General features: G+C 45.4%; 1 protein-coding gene across 1 annotated transcript in view; it reads right to left on the minus strand.

Annotated features, from left to right (window-relative positions):
• Positions 1 to 21,692, minus strand: part of DSCAM (DS cell adhesion molecule) — a 589,689-nt gene that overhangs the window by 32,076 nt on the left and 535,921 nt on the right. The window contains 4 exon segments of the mRNA XM_049785384.1: positions 5,532 to 5,562; positions 13,547 to 13,723; positions 17,643 to 17,933; positions 19,064 to 19,252. Of these exon segments, the coding sequence (XP_049641341.1) occupies positions 5,532 to 5,562; positions 13,547 to 13,723; positions 17,643 to 17,933; positions 19,064 to 19,252 (688 nt within the window).

The raw sequence follows: 21,692 nt of genomic DNA on the forward strand, positions 1-21,692 counted from the left end.
TACTTTATCAACAAAGTCTACTGGGAACCCCACTTTCCAAAGCTGATTAATTTTGTCCATGGGATCATATATATATCCAATTCAGTAAATATCATTTATGGCCAGTTTGGATCCATATTTCTGCACTAGGTACCCTCCCTCAATAATGACTCAACTCCATTCAGGAAAGACAGAAAAAGAGGTAATCTTCTTCTATTACATAAGAATTTTTCTCTCCCATCAAGCTGTCACCAGGAGCCCCAAGTCCTTCTAATCTCTGAGGACACATCTGCTGCTGAACCCTATGGCTGAAGGAACTGGCTTGCAGAAAGACAAAAAATCCCTGTTCTGCCTCGAATGGGTCGGTCTGTCTTCCTCTGCCTGTCCACAAACCAACAAGGGAAGCACAGTGCTACTGCTTGCCTCCTGAGCTCTTGACCTTGAACCGGATTCCCTAGTAACTGGGTTACGCAGCCAGAACTTGTTCATGAGGCAGAGCCTGTGTGCAAATGGTGTGACCTGAATTTCTCACATGGGTTCTGAAATGTCCAACTTCAAGAAATCAACGAGTCTGATACTTGTATGGAATGAAGAGCCTTTCGGTGAGGCAGAGAGGAGGGAGGGTGACTGTGTGATGCTGGGTTCAGATCAGTCCTTTTCCCCCACCCCACTCCCAAACATATGGGGAACGGCTCCTCTGAGAATATCTCAAAGACCTGTTTAGAAACTTCATTAGGGACCTGGAATCGTCCTTGTACCAAAAATAGAAACATGAGCTAGTTCCTTCTGCTGGTCATGAGTGGGGAGGAGGGACCAGCTTCTGCTCTATTAAACAGCCATGAACTCTGAGCACAAGAAAGACATAAGCCACAAATATGGGGTTCCCTCTCAGACTGATACACACAGCTAGTCAAATAGCCTTATTGCCCCTACTATGGGCTTAAAGACTTAGATTATAATCAACATTAAGAACAAAGGTGGCCAGGGTTGAAGGCTATTGATCCTCCCTCCCTTTGTACTTACTGTGTGTTCTGCTCCCCACCTCAACCCCAAACCCATGCGGTTGGTTCCTTCAGCCTAGGCTTAGATGCCCTTTCTCCCCTGGACCAGGGTTGACCTTCTAGAGAAACTCCATCCACTTCTTGATTTTAGATCCCATTGATTAAAATTGCCCAAACAAATATGCGACCACTTTTGCTTCTTCTATTTTCTCAAGAATCTTTACTGGTCATCAGAACAGGAGCATATCTCTTCCAGTTTGGGGAAAGAAATTTTAATATCCAGCAAAGCTGTTCCAGGCTTTGTCCTCAGGAATGACCCTAGGAGCTACTTGGGGACCATATGCGGTGCTGGGAATTGAATCAGTGTTGGCTGCATAAAAAGCCAGGACATTCCCATCATCCTCCCACAGAACTATCTTTTTGGCTGCTACAACAAAAATCTGAAAAGGATGAAAGAAGATATTTAACAAAGTTTTATTTGTGAGCTGAACAAGGATTCGAAGTATTTTTACTCCGGAAGAAAAAGCAAGATAGCATCTTCGATATGCTACAGGATCAGCCTAGATCTATTAGCATTGTGATAAGATCTTACACCGCATACCTGCCATCTGGGTTTCCGGGTAAGATGCCAGAGAAGATGCTGTACAAGGCTGAGTGTTCCTGGGCTCAGTCAATAATGACTTTCCATGGCTACATTATTGTATATCTGTGTGATACGTGGAAAAGCCAATGATATCTGCAAAGCACCCTGCCCCTCAACAAAAGGCTGTGGAACATTCTGTGAGTCCGAAAGGACTGTTGGGCTAGCAGGATCCTATCTCATGATGGATTTTTTTTTAACCCTGTCTATAAAAGTATGAACCTCAAACCTGCAAAGTGAAGCTCTTCAAAAGAACCTTTCTCTGTGCAGAACTGGCTCTATTATTAAGGTCCACCCTTGTGAGTAACTCTGAATTAGTTGGTGCTTAAGAACAGGCCAACCTCATATTGTGGAGGAACTGCCATGGCCTTTGAACCATGACGTATAAACTCATGTCAACGAGATGAAGAAAAAAACCCTCTGACTGTATGGTGGGCAAATTCTCTTCTTTGAATCCCCAGAGTGATTTATATGGGAGGAAATGGATGCATATCTTCCCAGAGATGGGAAATGGGTTCCTGGAGGGCTTTTTCAGAGAAGGCTCCTGACTGTATGTGCTCCTCCTGCTACCTCTGCCTAGATCAGGTACCCTGCTAAAGGGAAGCAAGAACTTCCCTGGAGAATGTGGCTGGCAAAGCCTTCTGCCTTCACTGTGATCAAAAAACAGTGGGTTGGAGGAGAGGGAAGTGGGACAAAGAGTTGACAGGCTCCAGAAAACAGAGAAGATGTACATAAAGCTGGTGGTTCTTTGTTCTCTGCATAGCTCCTCATTCCCCATAGCCAAAGTCAGCTGCTTGGGGCCTCCTCTTTGCCTGACTTATACTTCCAGTCACATTGGTTGTACCCTTGGCCCTATGTGGACCAGGTTGGAGATGAGGTGACTTAACTTCTGCCCATTAATCTGCCCCACTCAAACTTCATGGCCCTTCAGGAGCCCAAACAGAGCTTTCCCTTCCACAGGCGTCTCAACAAGACCCATTATGGGTTGGCATAGGGGATCTCTTCCTTTGTAACCATTTCCTCCCTGAGGAGAAAAATGTTTGTCTTGAGTCCAAGTGAGAGCAACGAGAACTTAATCTCGACTTCCTGCTGTCACGGTCAACATGGGCCATGATGGCTAATTCCTTTTAGCCTTGGTGATGTGATTGTCCTGGTAGGATAAGGAAGAAGGAAGTTCTGGCTAAAGCCGGGCTTGGAGCCAATGAGTAAGGGAAGAAGGGAACTTCTTTTCAGATATGGGGGATACTAATGAGTACCCACAATCTTCCTAAGGCAAAAATAAAAAAAAACACTCCAGATGTCAGAGGATACGCATGACCTCCAGTGCTGTCGTCTTAGTGCTGGAGGCATTTACTGTATGGGGTGGCTCAAGGAAGGTGGTCAGAAGCATGTTGGGTGGGCTGTGGGAAGTAGCAGGTCCAGAAAAGCAGTGGAAAAGATGGCACAGGAAGTAATAGTGCATAGCCAATGCGTCACTGTGGTTCAAGGAGACAGAGACGTACGCTGGATCAACCAGGCTGTGCCCACGTGGTTGGAGCATTTGCAAAAAATGATAGAAGACCTGAAGTTGTTGGACTCCCCACCAAGTAGCATCGATACTTCCCTGTTTTTAAGTCTACATTGGAAACATCATTTCATCAGCCAGATCATTCATTATCCTGACTATGGCCTGACTCTTGATGTTTTGTCATATTCATGCCACATAAGTACCCCTGTGTGTCTGTAGGCTTCCCTAGGACTACCACCAATGTCCCAATTCTTGCTCTTCAAACAAGTATGGACCTTCACTGGGACTTATGGCATTTTGTATAGATTTTCATCATGATCTCTGAAAGTTTGCTACAGTAGTATGTGCTACCGATCAGGAAGGAAGGATTCTGCAAATTATCCGCACCTCTTTGCCTCTCCTCAGAGATCTGTATCTCTGTACCCAGTGAGATGTTGGACACTGCCATGGATCCTCAAAGATCATCTCTCACCCATTCAACCTGGCACTAAGTTCTCTATCCAACCAATACCCCTTGTGCCCTACGGAAATGAAGAAGGTCCATCCAGTCAGGTCTCCCTTAGAACTTTCACGTGGTCACTGATGGCACATGGTACTAAGGTTCATTTGATGTTCCATCCACATAGTTCAGTTATGCTTCATATCCTATCCTTGTCATTTTAGTCCATATTGTTTCAAATCACAGTACCATCAAAGACACCCAAGGGAAATAGAATCTTTGGTCCAGGGGTACCAAATTACTGCCTCAAATACTCTGGGACATGGGACATGAGATTCTAGTGTGTTGACCCAGCCAGCCAGTGATGGTCAAGTTCTCTCCTCTGGTACCTTCAGGACTGAGGACATTCCTCCAGCTGATGACTGGGAAAAATGGTCTCAGACCAGAGATACTTTATTCCAATCTAACAGTTGCTTACATAGGGCAAAAGAAACTTTGATATGTGCAGGTCAACAGGGCCAGGGATATAAGAGATAAAAAAGATGGTCAGACACCAAGGTACTACACTTGATCTTAGCCAAAAGGCCGAGAAGCAGTGTCAGACACCAGGGTAACATCACCTGATGTGAAGCACCAGGGAGAAGTTTAACATAAGCATTGAGGCTTAGGGGCCAGAGCAGTGGCACAGAGTAGGACATTTGCCTTGCACGCGGCTGACCTAGGACGAATGGTGGTTCAATCCCCGGCGTCCCACTTGGTTCTCCAAGCCAATAGCGAATTTTGAGTGCATAGCCAGTAAGCCCTGAGAATCCCCGGGTGTGGCTCAAAAACCAAACCAAAACCAAACAACAAAACATTGAGGCTTAGATTAGGGGTATCTAGGAAACATCACAAGGGGTGATAATAATGGCTACAAGGTGAACAGCATCTCATTAACTTGAAGCTCTCTGTGAGGGAAGAGGGACCTCCCAGAGACAAGTCTGAGAATAACTATAAATACTGGGGTACAGTGTCCATCTTTGTGCTGTCCTTCCTCATCTCTGGAATGGCATCACTGAAGCTTTTGCCTCAATGAGAATCCCCAGGGCGATTTTTCTAATGGGGTCTCCCAGAAAAATTGTTCTACAGGGGCTTATCTGCCTGATGGTTCAGGAACAATGTCGAAGGGGGGTTCCAACAGTGCATTAATGTCACACACAGAAAATGGTGTAATAAACACTGAGGTGGGTGACTGGAGAGGAGCACTCTCCTTCCATACTCTCCTTTCTCCACTCTCATCACTGTCCTCAATTGGCCACATTACGGTCATCCTCAAGCACTCCGCTTTGCTCCTTCTCTGGACCCTACATTCTATCCCTCTTATCTTTGGGAGAATTTTACTCTTGAAGACACACACAATGGGGAAGGTGCTTAGTTACACAATTGTCTTCAGGTATCACCCTTCCTGAGTGAACAAGGACAGTGCAGGGGCCCCTCACATCATGTGGAACAGTCACGGTGACCTCCCAGACCAGGCAATGAGTAGATACTGGCAGCAGAGGTGAGCAGATGTGTAGAGGGGAGCTTGGGTGAGGGAAGCCTTTCTCAAAAGGCTGAGGATACAGAGGACCATAGAACAAAAGTGCTTTCTTGGTGACTCCTTTAGACTCTGTTCTCTCTATTAGGAAGAGACATGGCTCCAGCAGAAAGAATGTTGGGTTAGCTCATTCAGTGTTCCTTACTTCATGCCTCTTCCCTTTTTAGTCACTGGGGAACAGCCCATAGGCCAAGAATAGTCAATAATCCAACTCATATGGTGAGTGTAAAAAACATTACTTGATATCTATATATCTCGCTCAGCATTCCAGAGGGATGATGGGGCATAGAAGAGAAATCATAGAAACTACAATCATGTCAGTGTCAGGCTATTCTTCAAAATTGGCTAAGATGAGCTGGAAATCATTCTCTGAAAGTCTGAGTTCTTACCTCATGAGCATTTCGGCTAAACTCTTCGCATCTGTGGAAAGGAAACCAAGTGTTAATGCAATGCATCAATAACTCATTCACTTCCACCAGGGCATATGTGACAATCATTCTAGAGAGAAGTCTAAAGCCACTTTTTACTTTATTTTCTCTTGTTTTATTTTGGGTTTTGGGCCACACTGGACGGTGTTCAGAGATTACTTCTAGCTCTGTGCTTAGGAATTACTGCTGGTGGACTTGGAGGGATCACATGAGATGCCAGGGATCTAACTAGGACTGGCCACGTGTAAGGTAAATGCCTTCCCCCCTGTACTATCTCTCTGGCCCGAAAGCCACTTTTAAAGGTTGTTGTACATCCAAATGACTACTAAGAAGCAAGAGATTTCTGGGATATTTCGTCTACATGGGGTCTATAATTCCTTTTACATACATATGCAATGTATTTGTATATCACATATTTTGGATTATATACTCACAAGCACATATATGCAATGGTGCATGTGTGTATTGGTGCATGCAAATATGCATCCATTATATGCAGGTATGTTCATCCATGTATGAGTAAATATGTATTCATTCAGACAGGTGGCTATATTTGCACACAGATGGGTGTATGCATTACTTTGTATACATGTGTGTATGAATGTATGTAAAAGTATATAAACAGCAGCAGCAAAATTCTTAAGCACCCAGTGAAGGTTTCACTATGAATTATTTGCCACAAAGAGCATTTCTCAAATAAGTAAGGAAAATAATTTTATAAAGGTAACACTTTAAAGGCAATTCATTTATGTAGTGCAAATTCTACTCTTTGTTATCAAAACATCAAAATCTAAAAGCTCACAGCACTGTAGATCACTATAAAAGCTATTATTATGAAGCTATGAGTACTGCAGTTTCATAAAAAAATGGAATAAATGACATATCCCTGTGCCTGGAAACTTTGCTGTTTATAGTAAACTCATGAAGGAAATTATTTTCATCTTTACTTTTGCTTACAGAGACCTGGTTACCATTCCTGATAAAAAAAAATCATGCCTGAAAATCATCTAGAGATAACATTTTCTGTTTCAGTGCCATTGATTTGAATTTCTCATTCTCCTTAAAATAGAATTTGTTCACTTTACACATTTGTCCCAGGGAAAAAGGAATGCTTTCATTCTTCAAATTCCTGCCCCACCCCCTGCTTAGCCAAGTCAATATGGTGTCGATGAAGAGAAATTTCTGGAAATGGATTCTGTGGATGAAGTGACGAAATTGATAGACAATGCTCACACTGAAGCATTTTTCATCTTATCTTGAAGAGACGGACAATTCAATGCAATTTTTCCATGTGTATGTTTGGAATCATTGAAAGGAGTTGACAGCATGGCTAATGCATGTGGACTCACCCACATGAGTACCAAAGCTAATTGAAGTCAGCCCCACTATTTTCTGTTGACAAGCTCACAATGGGGGTGGCGGTGTGCCTAAACAGAGAGGTTCTGGCAAGATCGGGTCCCTTTGTTCCCATCCATGAGAGGAAACACAGGAAAGGGTGTTTAATATCTAGCTCCTATCTATGTTTAGATAAACATAAAAGATAAAGCAAAGATGGCGAGTTTCTTCTCTTCTGGAATGACTTAACACAGTTAAAGTATGTATGTGGTGTTTGTGTTTGTGTGTATGTATATATGTGCGTGTTTATGCCAGTCAGGATCTTGGAATGAATTAGCCTGTGTTCTGAACACCTCCTACACTATCCAGTTCATAACTTGACAAAGAGCAGTCCCTTACAAGGAACAGATGCTGCTCTTCAGATCACCATTTGCAGGTCATTGAGGCCTAGACTTTTGTGCAATGAACCTGTTGCCTCTTATCACCTCTCCTTCCATTCTCAAAGCCACTGGGTCTTCACAGCTTTCTCTTTGAGAAGTTTCTTTGGTTTTCATACCCAAGCACTTCCTTTAGATAAGTCAAGTTGGAATTAAGTCTTGGTCCACCCAATGAGGGTGGACCCAATGAGGGTCACCCAATGAGTTACCATTCACTGGCAGTGCTGGAAATGGCATTGTTGAGTTAATGAAATGATGCAAGAGTGGCATGATCCCCCAAATTGTGCCTTTGCCTATTGATGAACCCTGATCCTCCTTGGGAAGGAGGACTTGCCAGAAGGTTCGTTTTCATACTATAAATTGATTTCAAAGTCTGTTGACTGCAGTGAAGACTATAGTAGCACAGTCAACATTTAAGCCACTAAATGATTGGGTTCTGAGCTTACTGGAAATTGGGAAAGGGGTATTTGATTGGCACTGCTAACTCCCCAGGTGGGTGCCAACGAAGTTCAGTATCTTTCTAGTAAACTCTGACCAAAGCTTTTGCTCAAACAAGGGCTGACTGCCTTACATGAGAATCAAATGCTGAGAAATGGGCTCTGTCCCCAACTCATCACCTCACATGCTTCAAAGAATTTGGTGGTGAGCTGTGGGAGAAACAGGGCATCATTAAAAGTGGCTGCATTAGGTTCTAGATTTTTAGAAAGTAGCACTCATAAACAATTGAGACTTTAGGAGGTTGTGTTCTAAAATTAGTAGAGGACTCAGGAAGGAAGAATATAGGTTGGCTAAATTACTTGAGTCCCATTTTCTTTTCCCCAGTTTTTACATAAAGAGTATTATGTTGTATTTATCTAACTAGGTTGCTGGTCTATATGGCAAAGCATAGCCTGCTGGCAAACATGTATAAGTGACCAACACTCTAACAGAGTCACTGAAATGGGCCTTTCAGAGTGACCATCTCAACATTCATTAACAAGTCTGCTTATTTGTAAATAATATTAAACAACTCTATTGTTTTCTGTCGTCCCACTTTTCTTTTCTTTTTTTCTTTTTTGCCCATATTGATGTTGACTGGTGATTGCTCAGCTAAACATTGGCATAGTCTCAGAAAGTTCCTTCTGGTGGTGGGAAAACCAATGCATGAATTTGCCAAAGCTGTAAATACATTTGCACTAGCTCTAACCCAGGTCCCAGATCAGAGTAGATGTGGGTCAGGCTATAATTGGTTGATTCTACTAATGAGCTACGCTCAACAGAGCAAGACATTTCATCTCAGTAACTAACATTTTAGTAGCCCTGCAGGGCTAAAATCAAAGGCCTTTCTAGAGCAAATTCTTTTCTAGTACATTATCACTGCTCCAGAGAGATGAGCTGCCCTCCTAAGCCTCTATCACCATCACCCGAATGTGGGTTACCCTAGGGCTGGGCTGGTTAGTGACCTGCTTTCTTTCCAGACTCTCGTGATCAAACAGAAAAGCCTCATAGGACTGTTTCACTGATGGGTTTTTAAAGATGCTTCCCTGGGTGCATGGTGGAGAAGGAATGATATATTTTTTTAATTTTTTTGTTTTTGTTTTTTTGGGCCACACCCATTTGATGCTCAGGGGTTACTCCTGGCTAAGCGCTTAGAAATCGCCCTGCCAGGAGCAATTTCTGAGCATGGAACCAGGAATAACCCCTGAGCACTGCCATGTGTGACCCCCCCCCCAAAAAAAAAAACCCACACACACACAAAAAAAAAAAGAAAGAAAGAAATTGCCCCTGGCTTGGGGGGACCATATGGGATGCTGAAGGATCGAACCGAAGTCCTTCCTTGGCTAGCGCTTGCAAGGCAGACACCTTACCTCTAGTGCCACCTCGCTGTCCCCTGGGGATGATGTTTTATGTGATTGGATTTGTGATTAGATCTCTTTCCACTCTGACCTGGCCTGAAGGTGCAGGTGGATTTTGCTACATTCCCAAGATCACAGAGTGCATTGGTTAGGAAAGAGGATTTCGTGGGCATGAAAAGAGCTTATGTTTGCTGTATAAAAGAAGCTCTATGGAAAGAAAGTGGGGTGGGGGCTGAGTTTCTGCTGGGTAGAATTAGGGTGATGTCACTTTCTAGACATGCATATTCAGAAGGAATAAGAGGGCATGCGTAGTTGAAGATCATACAATGGACATACAGACTGGGTACAGAAAAGAGAGACCACTTGGGGGTGGACTACTTAGTATGCTAATGAATGAGCAGAAGTGAAGGAGGGGTCTTATGTGTAGTTTCCATTGTCTGGTACTGTCCACCCAAGGATTTGGGGGCCCTTATCAGTATAAAGCTATTCCTAGGGCTCTATCTTGGGCCAACTGACAGTGTGACTCAGAGAATGGAGTGATGTGGCTTCTCAAAGAAAGGTTGGTCACATTCTCAAGCAGCAAGTCTCAGGTCTGTAGGCTTTTTTGCTTTTAGGGTTTTTTGTTGGTTTATTTTTGTCTTGGGCCACAACTAGTGAGGTTCAGGGCTTACTCCTGGCTATGTGCTCAGGAATCACTCCTGGAAGTGCTCAGGGGACCATATGGGTTGCCAGGGATTGGGGATTGAACCTGGGTCAGCCACATGAAAGGCAAACACCCCACCTATTCTATTGCTCTGTACCCTGCTTTTGCTTTTTAAATCCTTGATAGTCTTTTAAATTTGTGAGAAAAATAGGCATCAAGTTCTGAACATCTCGTTGTTTGGTGACACAGTCCTAGCTCTTTGCACTCTTGCTGCTCCTAGCCAGACTCTTGCCTAGGAAATCTTTATTCAGCACCTGCCCTATGCTGATGCAAAGCCCACTGGGCCATGGTAGCCCACTGGGCCATGGTAACCCGCTTTTCAGGAATCCCTAGGCTGCAGCATCCTGGCTAAATACAGTCCCTTGGACCTCAAACATGCCAGCTTCCCACTGACCCTCACTGTTGTGTCTATCCCTTTCCTGGCACTAAGAAAATCAAACTGCTTCCGGGGTGAAAGTCATGCACTTTGACGCAATGTACTGCTTTCTGTATTGAAATCAACAACAGTGAACCTGTATGTAGAAGGGGGGAAGCCAACAACAACAAAATCAGAGTCAGCATCCAGTGCCAGAATCCAGTGCCAGGTTGTATTTTGGTTGGAGCCCTGGCAGAGCCATGACTAAATCACTGGGTATGATAAAGAATGCAAACCAAAATGGGGTTAGGTGGGGTGGTAGTCTATAGAAAGAATATGGAAACACAGTAATTATAGCCACAAATGAGCAGTAAGCATGGGGGCAAGAGATGAATTAGGAGTGGATGTACTAGCTAGAAATATCACTTGGATGTTGAACCTCTTTGCACCAAATCCTTTGTCACATCAAAATGAATTAATGTGGGTCTTTAAAAATGTCCCATGTCCCAGGTCCCATGCACAGGTTCTCACTTCCTTTTTAAGAAAACGGGACTGGTGAGTCTAGCTGTCTAAACCCCAGGACAAAGCCATCCCCAAGGTCCAGAGTCAGGGGGTGGGCTGTCTGGTTTTTGCTCGAGGGTCACCAAACACCTCCTTGGTGTTTCCGGGATGAACACTTGTGAATAGAGTGAGATGTGGTTTATCAGCAGGCATTTCTCACTCCCTGGTTACCACAAACTGTGCAGGACTGTTTTTCATCACTTTCTGTCTCCATTGAATTAAAAGATTCTTTGCAGTCAGGGGAGTTGCTAGCTACCCTTTTACTGCCTGTTTTCTTTGTACATCTCCCCTCCACCAAGCCTCATGTCAGGAGGATCTTTCTAGAATCCTTTGTCCATTGAGCCCCAGGCAGGGAGCTCGGGACAGACGTGCACCCAAGTCAGGTATGCAAAGGTGAAGTTGGCTTCAAAGGGGGATTTTAGTGAGATACATCTACAGGTGAGAGTTGCAGAAGACCAGGACTGGAAGGAAGGTGAAAATGTATGGTGGAGTGTGGCATGCTGAACAGATGGCCACTCCTTGCAAAGTGACAGCAACCTGATCAGGAGGTGTAGGAGCCGTCAGAAGAGGGGTCTGTGGGCAGGAGCTTGCATCCCATTTTTGTGGCTCTATCTGGACTATGTCCGAACATAGATCAGCATAACTTCCAGGGGAGTTTTTCCCTTGCGGTGAGCCCGCATGCCCAAACTGCTGCACAAAACCAAATAATTTTCTCAAAAGTGCCAGCACGTCAATTAAACCTTAATAACAAGATTTTAGTATCTAAAAATTATGCGGCATGCGCCGCATATCTTAATTGTGGACCTTCCCACGTGCCAGCTACAAGGCTTTCGTGTACCACCACTGGCACGCGTGCCATAGGTTCGCCATCGTTGGTCTAGATGATGAATTTCTGAACAACACCAGCTATTCTGACTCTGAAGGTGTTTGGCGTATTCTGATTGAAGATTGGTGATACTATGTCAGCACTGGACTGAATTCCAGTTGATGTCTATGAGCCTGTTCACATTGGTTTCCAATGGGTTATTTTTTTTTTTTTTTTTTTTTTGGTTTTTAGGCCACACCCGGTAACGCTCAGGGGTTACTCCTGGCTATGTGCTCAGAAGTTGCTCCTGGCTTGGGGGACCATATGGGACACCGGGGGATCGAACCGCGGTCCATCCAAGGCTAGCGCAGGCAAGGCAGGCACCTTACCTTTAACGCCACCGCCCGGCCCCCTCCAATGGGTTATTTTAATTAAAATCTTAGTTACTAAGAACCTACTAGTGGATTAAGTCAGGACTTCCTGTGTCTAGAGAAGAGCCTGTTGTCTTCATGAAAGTCAACCATGTGTATATCATGGGTTTATTTTAGAAGAAATGCTTCCAGACTATCCCTAGGGAACTCTGAGGTCTCTTTTTCTAAATTTTCTTTCAGTTTTGGAGCCACACCTGGCACTGCTTAGGGATCACTGGTGGTGCTCAGAAGACAATATGTGATTCTGGGGATCAAACCTAGGTCTACTTGTGCCAGTCAAGTGCCCTGCATGCGGCTGTCTATTTTCCAGAATCAGACGTTACTTGAGTCTTTCAGATGCTCCTGACATGTCTTGCATATGGCCCGAGAGGATCACAGGAAAGCACACATGAGTATCTCACCAGAACAGAGTGGCCAGCAATAACAGGCAGATAGGAAGCACCTGTCCCAATGTGGGATGTATTTGGGAAGAACTCACTGTCCCCCTGATTACATTACCTCAGCCAACCAGGACCAGGCGGCAAATAATCTTGTGGTCAGAACCGTAATCTAGCTGGGTCATGGCAGCTAACAGGCAATGTTAGCTAGTGAGGGGGTCCCAGCTCACTCCTGGCCCCTCATTTTAGTCTCAGAATCATAGTCAGCCCTGGGTTCTGCTCACATTTTCAGACCAATGCAGTCTCTGCTTCACTATGCAATCAACCCTCCATCACCACTTCCCTGCAAGAGAATCTCTTTCTGTTTTTTCAGAGCATACTAGTGTAAAACAAAATCCATAAGATTTGTGAGATCACCACACACACACATTTCTAGGTGGACGGGTGGACAGGTCTGAAGAAGCAGGGTAGTGGCAAAGGATTAATAAACTATGCCAGTCAGAAGAGAATCATGGAGTCTGTTTGTACTTGGTGGTATCTCTGAGCGCCAAGCAAAACTCAATCTTTCTATATTAAACCAATTATCAATTCACTGGGGGGGGGGGAGAGAAGAGAGAGGAGAGAGAGAGAGAGAGAGAGAGAGAGAGAGAGAGAGAGAGAGAGAGAGAGAGAGAGAGAGAGAGAGAGAGACAGAGAGAGAGAGAGACAGAGAGGAGAGACCTATCCAGGTGGGCTTTTACATATCAAAGGAGAGGTTTTAAGGAAAGAGGAAGTTGGGAGAAGGCCTTTGTTTTGGGTTAATAGCTGGGTGTCATCTTACAGACCAGACTGGGCCCTTCAAAGGTAGCCCAAAGGTGCCCTCGCCAGCACAGATGTATTTCCCAGGAATGGGTCCAGAAGTGCCTGAGAAGTTGAACCTCTCTGCCAAGGACCACAGAGATGGGAGGAGAATGATCAAATTCCTTTTAGGATCAACTCAAAGTCACTTTTCATTTTTAGGACTGTTCCCTCAAGTGTGGTACTCCTGCTGTTCTAGTCTCCTCTACCGGGGAACTGAGGGTGTTGGGACAGGGAAATGCCAGGCTCTGGGGCTGCTTCTGGACTCCAAGGGTGACAGGGATGAAAGCAAAGACTCACCCCTCAGCCGCTTCAGCCGCTGCTCCCGCCGCCTTCTTCGCACCACAAGCAGCAGTACGAAGAGCAGCAGGACGCCCACCAAGATGCAGGAGATGGTCACCAGCATCTTGAGCCCCTCATTTGTTGTCAGCCCTTCTTCGCTCTGCACCACGGACTTGATGAGGGGCGGGATAGTGCCTGAAAGCAGGACCAGGATGTCAGGAGAAGAGTCGCCAGGAAGAGAGGTCCAGGCTTCAGGGATGGGGGCTCTGGGAATCATGCCCTGGGACCCAAGGGCATCCAGAGGGTGAGACATGGGAGAGCTCTGAGCTTGGCCCACGAGAATCTTTTTATTTCTCTTCCTCCTTTTTCTCCTTCCTTCCTTCCTTCCTTCCTTCCTTCCTTCCTTCCTTCCTTCCTTCCTTCCTTCCTTCCTTCCTTCCTTCCTTCCTTCCTTCCTTCCTTCCTTTCTTTCTTTTTCCCTTTTTCCATTATTCTCTCCTCTTTTCTCCCTTTCCCTTGCCCTTCATTCCTTCTCTTTCTCTCTATCTCTCTCTTTTGGCCCACACTCAGTGATGCTCAGGGTTTACTCCTGGCTATGCACTCAGAAATGGCTCCTGGCTTAAGGGACCATTGGGACGCTGGAGGATTGAACCTTGGTCTGTCCTAAGCTAGCTTGTGCAAGGCAAACGCCCTACTACTGTGCTATCTCTCTGGCCGCTGATTCTTTTTTTTTTTTTTTTTTTTGGTTTTTGGGCCACACCTGTTTGACGCTCAGGGGTTACTCCTGGCTATGCACTCAGAAATCGCCCCTGGCTTGGGGGACCATATGGGACGCCGGGGGATTGAACCGCGGTCTGTCCTACACTAGCGCTTGCAAGGCAGACACCTTACCTCTAGCGCCACCTTCCCGGCCCCTGTTTCTTTATTATTTAAAACACTATTTTACCCAGAAAATTTTAGCAACATTGAGAGATCTGACAATTATTTCAAATTGACCTTTATTGATCTAAGTTTTGATAATTTTATTTGCCTTTGTGTCATAACAAAAATATGAAATAAATTTGTTTTTACCTGCAAGTGGGCAAGATATAGGAGTGGGTGGGAAATTGGGGTCACTGGGGGAGGGAAGGTTACACAAGTGGTGTGATTGGTGTTGGAACATTTAATGCCTGAAATGTCTGTATTATGAACAACTTGATAAATAACAGTGTTGTAATAAAAATGAAAAATTGTTAATTCTTCCCATCTGTAGTTGGAAGTGATCACTATGGACAAGAACTGGGTGGTGAAAGGAAATAATTTGATATGCATGATAATTGTCAGTAACAATATTGAAAACCACAAGGTCTAAAAGAAAAAAGGAAAAGAGAAAGAGAGAAAGAAGAAAAATGTCTGCCACAGAGGCAGGCAGGAGGAGGGAAGGAGGGAAACTGGGGACATTGGTGGTGGGAAATGTGTCCTGGTGAAGGGTGTTGGACATTGTAGGACTGAAACTCAATCATGAACAACTTTGTAACGTGTATATCATGGGGATTCAATTAATAATTTTTGTCTTTTGGAGGGCCACACCCAGTGGTGCTCAGAGGTTACTCCTGGCTCTGTGTTCAGAAATTGTTCCTGACAGTTTTGAGGGACCATATGGGATGTTGAGGATCAAACGTGGGTTTTCTGTATGCTAGACAAATGCCCTACCTGCTGCGCTATTGCTCCAGTCAACCAAAATAATTATTTATAAAAATTATTAATTCAGTTTTTGGTTTTGGGATCACACCTAGGGTATTCTAGGGGTACTCCTGACTCAATGCTCAGGAATCACTCCTGGAGATGCTGTGGGGAAGGGAGCTGGGCCTCCCACATACTGAGTCTGTCCCTTTGACTATCTGTCCCATCTAACCCCGAGCTCTTCTCCTTTGCAGAGGCAAAATGCAACTTCAGGGCACAAATATTTAGAACCTAATAGTCCCTTTAGAGGGAGTTTGTCATTCAGTTATATGACAAACATCATCTCATGAATTTTTTTCTGGGAAAGGAGGGACAGAAAACTGTAAATTTAGGAAAGCAATGCAAAAAAATCTACAACTTGTGGGCAAAACTCTATTTTTCCTGTGCCATTGAGCATTATGGAATGGGAAACCCCCAACCCTTTTGCACTCTGCCAAGTGCAGTCTTAGGAGCTTGATGGACCTCCAGTCAGAGCAGTGAGAAGCTCACTTAAGGGTGCACGTGGGAGGAGCAGGTCTGCAGAGACCCCGAGAGGCAAAACTGTGACTATCAGAGACCCGTAAGAGTCTGTTCTGCAGGCAAAGATGTGAAGCCTAATTGCCACTGTTTATTTTCCTTTAAATGAAAAGAAAATTCTCTACAGGCATATGTGACACAGAGATATTAAAGCCATAGATCCGTGAAATTAGCTCCCCCAAATCTATCTTCCTCCCTCCCGCCCCCTAGGAAAATGTAACGAGACAGCCTCATTTCTTAGGGTGGTGGTATCATTTCCGATTGCAGAACTATAGCAGCTATAGTTTGGTAGAATTATGGGGGAATCTATTCTACAATTCCATCCAATATGAGAAAGTGAGTCTGGAGTGATAGCATACGGGGAGGGTGCTTGCTTTGCACAGCGTTAATGTGGGCCTAATACCTGGCATCCTATAGGATCTTCTGATCCCTACCAGGAGTGAGCCATGAGTGCAAATTTCTGAGCATTAATGGGTTGTCCTCCAAAATAAAAAACAAAATAAAAAAACCCAAAGTGGAAAGTCTGGAGTTGAAAAGATGGTACAGTTGGGAGGGCGCTTGCCTTGCCTATGGTCAACCTGGATTCACACCTGGCATCCTATATAGCCCCCCTCCTGATACCTGATAGGAGTGATTCCTGAGTGCAAAGCTCTGAGTATCATTGGGTGGGCTTTTCCCCCAAAAAACCAAAATGTCAAAATACCCCAAATAGGAAGGCTGCTTTGTAAGTCTGTAGCAAACTTTTTTTTTCTTTTTTTAGCAAGAAAGATCATTTTGGATTCTGCAAATAAAAAGTTTTGACAAACATTTTATCTAAAAAGTATGGAGCTGAGGGCCTGGGAGTGTTTATGGGAGCACTAAGTCCAAGCCAGTGATCTAGAGCAGGGGTAGCGAACAGGATTTTTACCCTCACTCCAAGTGGCAAAATGCAATATATGTTTAATATATTATTGTTAAAATTATATGCTTTTGTGTGAGTGTTTGTCTGTTTTGGCAGGTCACTGTGTGGTGTGGCTCTCTGACTCTCACAGTTTAAAAGTTTGGCTCTTTGTGTCGAACTTGTTCGCCACCCCTGATCTAGAATAAGAGATGGACAGGAAAGGCCTCTCCTTCGAGGGTGCTGGGGAGCCCATCAGCTTTGGGGCAAGCACAGGTAGAGCAGTGGTGGGTACTGCTTGGTGGAGAGAAGCAGCCTGGAATTCACAGGAAACAAGGCAGGTCATGGGAAGGGCCCCACTCTCTGCAGAAACCTCTGCTTCATGGAACCTACTCTGAGAGGGTCGACTTCAGAACCACGACACATTCCCTGAAATGCTGGGTGCTCCTGGGTGCTAGAAGAGGGGGACTATGGGGAAATAACCCTGGATAGCAGTAGCTGTGAAGGTGGGTTGGGGAGGGGTCCATCTATATCAGGGTAGAAGGAAATGGCTCTCGGTCAGGGTACGGATCCAGGGAGATGACCCAAGTTTCCTAGACTTCCTGCCTTAGTTCTTCTGAGGATCCTTGGGTTCTAGGAATCTCTTGTTTTAGGGGGGATAGGACCTATACCCCAAGAACACTCCTGGTAGAAAGCTAAGCTCTCTAAACGAGGTCCCGGAGGCACACAACAAAAGAGGCATTGACCTGGGCCAGTCAGAGGCCTGTCTCTGGGTGAATAAACCTTGGGGGTGTCAAAGAGACCCAACCTTTATGGGTCACTACAGGACAGTAGTGGAGGATGAGAAGCAGGTCAGATAGGTTGTGAGCTTTGAACAGATAAAGAGATGCCGACGGTTCTGCCTGGGGTCTGAGCCGGGATCCGACTGTTGAACTTTGCTGGGGGATAGAGTGGGTGACACGCGGGGGGCTGCAGAGGGGAGGCAGGGTGGGCGCTTACTGCCATCGTAGTTGAGCGTGGCAAAGTTGGCCTGCTTCTCGGCACAGCCGGCGCTGTTGCAAACTCGCATCTGCAGCTCGTACCAGGTGGCCTCCTGCAGGTCGTAGAGGATGTAGGACTTGGACAGGGAGGTGCGCTGAGCTGTGGTCCAGACGGTGGTGCCAAAGGGCCTGTACTCGAGCGTGAAGGAGGTGATGGGGCAGCCACCATCGTTCCAGCCAATCAGGTTCAGCCGCACGCGTGTGGTGTTGATGCTGGCAAAAAGTTCCTGCTCCTTGGAAAACTGGGGTTCTGTGGGAAGGGTGCACAGGGGTCAGCAGGGGTGGAGTGGGGTGGACCCAGCCCCGTAGATGCTTCCCTGCTCTGGGAAGAGGTCAGGACGAGAACTGGCTGTCTTTGCAGGGTGCCCTAAAGAACCCGTTGGTATTTCCTCTCTGTTTTGTTCCTGGATTCAGAGCCAGCCCCTCCATCTGCTGACCCATTTCCATGTACGTGGAAGGACTTGCTTCAGGAGAAGGAGGCTGGACTTGGGACCAGGGGTCCCCATATGCTTCTCCCTGCACTGGATTTATTTCTGCAGAAATGAATCTGGCCTCCTCGACACCCTCTGTGTGTGTTATTCAACACTCAAAGATTTTGTGTTTCTCTCCTGCCGCCTCCCAGGCCACCCCATTAGGTAAGACTTGGAAGCAAGGATCACATGTGACTCTTTTCACCACCTCACACTCACATCCAGCTTCGGCCTCCCATTACAAGTGTCACTCACTAAATGTTATTTCCTTGGGGATGATACTTTAGATTTATAAGAGAGTACCAAGTTGTTCCACTTTCCATGTAAAAATTAGGCTCTATCAGAAAATGTGGCAATTCTAGATAGAAGGGTCACAGTATGGCCAAGGGCTATGGTCATAGTTAAGCTGAGAAGGCGAGAAGACAAATGTCACAGTCATGATCACCACTCTAGAGATCTCCATGCTGATGTGAAAGCTCTTGGTTCTCCAAGGAATGTTCGCCTTTTTTGAGGGGAGTGGGGGGTCGCATTTAGGGATTACTCCTGGCTCTGTGCTCAAAAATCATCCCTGGCAGGCTCTGGGGACCAACGATGCAGAGAATCGAGCCACTGTCTCCTAGGTTGGCCGTGTGCAAGGCAAACACCCTACCACTGTGCTATCTCTCTGGCCACTGTTTACCTTTTTTAAAATTGAAAATGAAACCATCACAAAGAGAACCAGAGGACTTGGGAATGCCAAGACCAGCTCACCTCTCATACTAGTTAGTCCATTTCAGGAATACCCAAGTTCGACTACCCCTGCAAAGCGCCAACACATGAAGGAGCCCATCTTTTGTGGTTCTGATGACCCTCTTCAATATGGTAGATCAGAGTGCTCCAGAAAAGCATATTTACTCAAGGTTTTGCTTACCTTTGCCCAAGGTTTTCGCCTCTATGATCTCACTGATGCGGCCTGGGCCCACTCCATTTTGTGCTGTCAGTGTGAACTTGTACCAGGTGCCACACTTGAGATTCTCCAGGCGATAGGATCGCTCGCTTGGGCTGATGGGAAAGCTTCCCCACTGCTCACTGTTATCCTCTGAGTACTGCAAGATGTACCCTGAGAAAAGCAAGGGATATTCTAGGGGACTCAACTCACCACCCACCCCAGCTGGACCACACAGCTCATCATCCCAACATTTGTACTGGTTTTGATTCCAGGAAATTTCCTCCAGGCTGGATGACAGAGCAAGTGCTGGTCTGAGGTGATGATGATTGAGCATGAAGAAGACAGACTACACATGGCACTGTTCTGGTGGCATGGCAGCTTAGTGTGGCCACAAGAAAGTCACCTCTACCCACCTTTTTCAAATCCCACATGGAGCTGGACACCAACATTGGCTAAATCCATTTTTCAGAACTCACCTGTCCTCATCCAAATCCTTAAACATAGAAGTGATCTAAAGTGCAATCATTAAAAAATTTTAATTTTGAAAGGGGGCTATGGTGGGTCTGCCTGTTTAGATGCTTTGGGTCCTAGTTCTACTTCTGTGCTCAGCAGTGACTTCTGGCAGTGCTCAGGGGACTGTACATGGTGCAGAAGGGCAAACACCTTAACGTATGTGTTATTTCTCTGATCCTAAAGCAGGGCGGTTTTTAAGAGAACAAAAGCCCTGGAAAAGGGCTATGTTACCAGTGAGGTCAAGGTCTCTAGATTGCCTTTCTCACAATAGACAATAGTTCATTCTCTGGCATCCCATATGGTCCCCTGAGTCAACCAGGAACCCTGAGAATTTCCAGGTGTGGACCCCCATCCAAAAAATGGGGAAACATATCTAGACCTGATCCTTTCGTACTAAAGGATGGATGGACCATAGCCATTGGAGCAGGTTCCATGGTATCATCATGTTTGTAGTGGTTGCTCTGATCTCTGTGGCCACTCTTACCTACCTGTCTCAACAACTCGCTGTTTCTGAACACTCACGCTGGGCCAAGCAATGCCCAACTTCCTTGTCCCTCTACAAAACAGTGGTATTGTTTCCACATGTAAGTGAAGATATTGGGCTTGTGGGCAGTTAGGTAAGGAACCCAGGATGCATCCTTACATCCCTTCTTTAAAGCAGCGGGTGGGTTGGTGGACTTGCATGCTCAGGCTCCAACTTCCACTTTCTGGTTTCACTCAGCTCTGCCCAGCGCATCCTCTCTGTTATAGGGAACACTCCTCTCTGTCAACAGCCACCATCTAGGATGACTCCAAGAAGCTATTCTCACCATGTTGATGGAAGCTCCCATGCTAATTTCTGGACCACTATCCCATTTGGGGGACCCAAAGTTGCCATTTACTTGGAAACTTTTTATCATCAAATAAGTTTCATATTTTAGACCATTTCCTCTGATGTTTACATCCTAAGAAAACCAAAATCTAGGATTCCAGGTTCTCCTGAACACTTTCCCCTATGCCCCATTTCTTCCCTAAAAGGTTCTCTAAACAGCCTAGAGCCTTCAGTAGCTCATGACCCAAAGAAGACTTGTTAATATTCTTCATGTTCTATTCCAAATCCATCCCCTGCCATCCACAGCTCTTCCCAGTTGTCCAAGATCACTAGAGAAAGTCATCCACTGTAATCATTGTGACCATGACAATATGTGCTATTTGTCTGCAGCTGGGTCCCTGCTCCCACTTGGCAATGACTTTGCTCATCTATTAATGACTCCCTGAGCATTTCACATGGCAGCTGTTACGAATCTTTCCCACGCTCCTCAAGCCCACAAATGTATCCTCACCCCTAATCATCCAACTATTTTTAAAAAATAATCTCACCTTCTCTTTTCTCTAAAAAAGGGAAGATCCTCCCCTCACCCAGTAGAGTGCTAATAAATATTTAACAAATGGCTCTTGGGGGAAGGAAAGTGCCCCTGATTAGAATCATGTACAGTTTCACAGTGTGTAAATATTCCCAGCTGGTGGTCCCCAAGTGTTAGGCTGTGGGAGAAACAATAAGGTGCTCCTGTGAGCTGGCAGGTTGGAGATTTCCAATATCTCACTGTCTTCCCCCTAGAACACTCAGAGATTTCTAACTCCTTCTATTTCCCCTATGCAAAGAGCAGGAGAAAGTGTGCCTTGGTCTTGGGAAATCAGAGCTGACCATTCTGGGCTACTTCCCCTACAACCACTTTTTTCAGTCAGCCAGACTCCCTTGCTTCTGAGGTCTTTTCTTAAAACTTTCTCTATTTCCTGGTTGACCAGTTGCCCATATCTAGAATGATCCTCCCACATAGCTAGAATGATCCTGCTCCCTCATGCAGTATCATTAGCCTGAATTCTTTTCACAGAAGCTTCCCATGGAAGGGAAATAGCTCCAGGTTCTCCACCTTTTGGTCTTCTTCTGTTGGTCAAAAAGTCACGGTGGTCGAAGACACATGAAGGAATGATGGCTTATGTGAATCAATGAATCACACAACATGGAAGAACTCCTGGAGTCAGATATTGGCAACTTCCTTTTTGGCCCTGGTGAACATGTCACTTGGATTGGTTGGACAACCATTTTGTGAATGGGATT

The sequence above is a fragment of the Suncus etruscus genome, chromosome 13 (assembly GCF_024139225.1).
Source record: "Suncus etruscus isolate mSunEtr1 chromosome 13, mSunEtr1.pri.cur, whole genome shotgun sequence".
NCBI lineage: Eukaryota > Metazoa > Chordata > Mammalia > Eulipotyphla > Soricidae > Suncus > Suncus etruscus.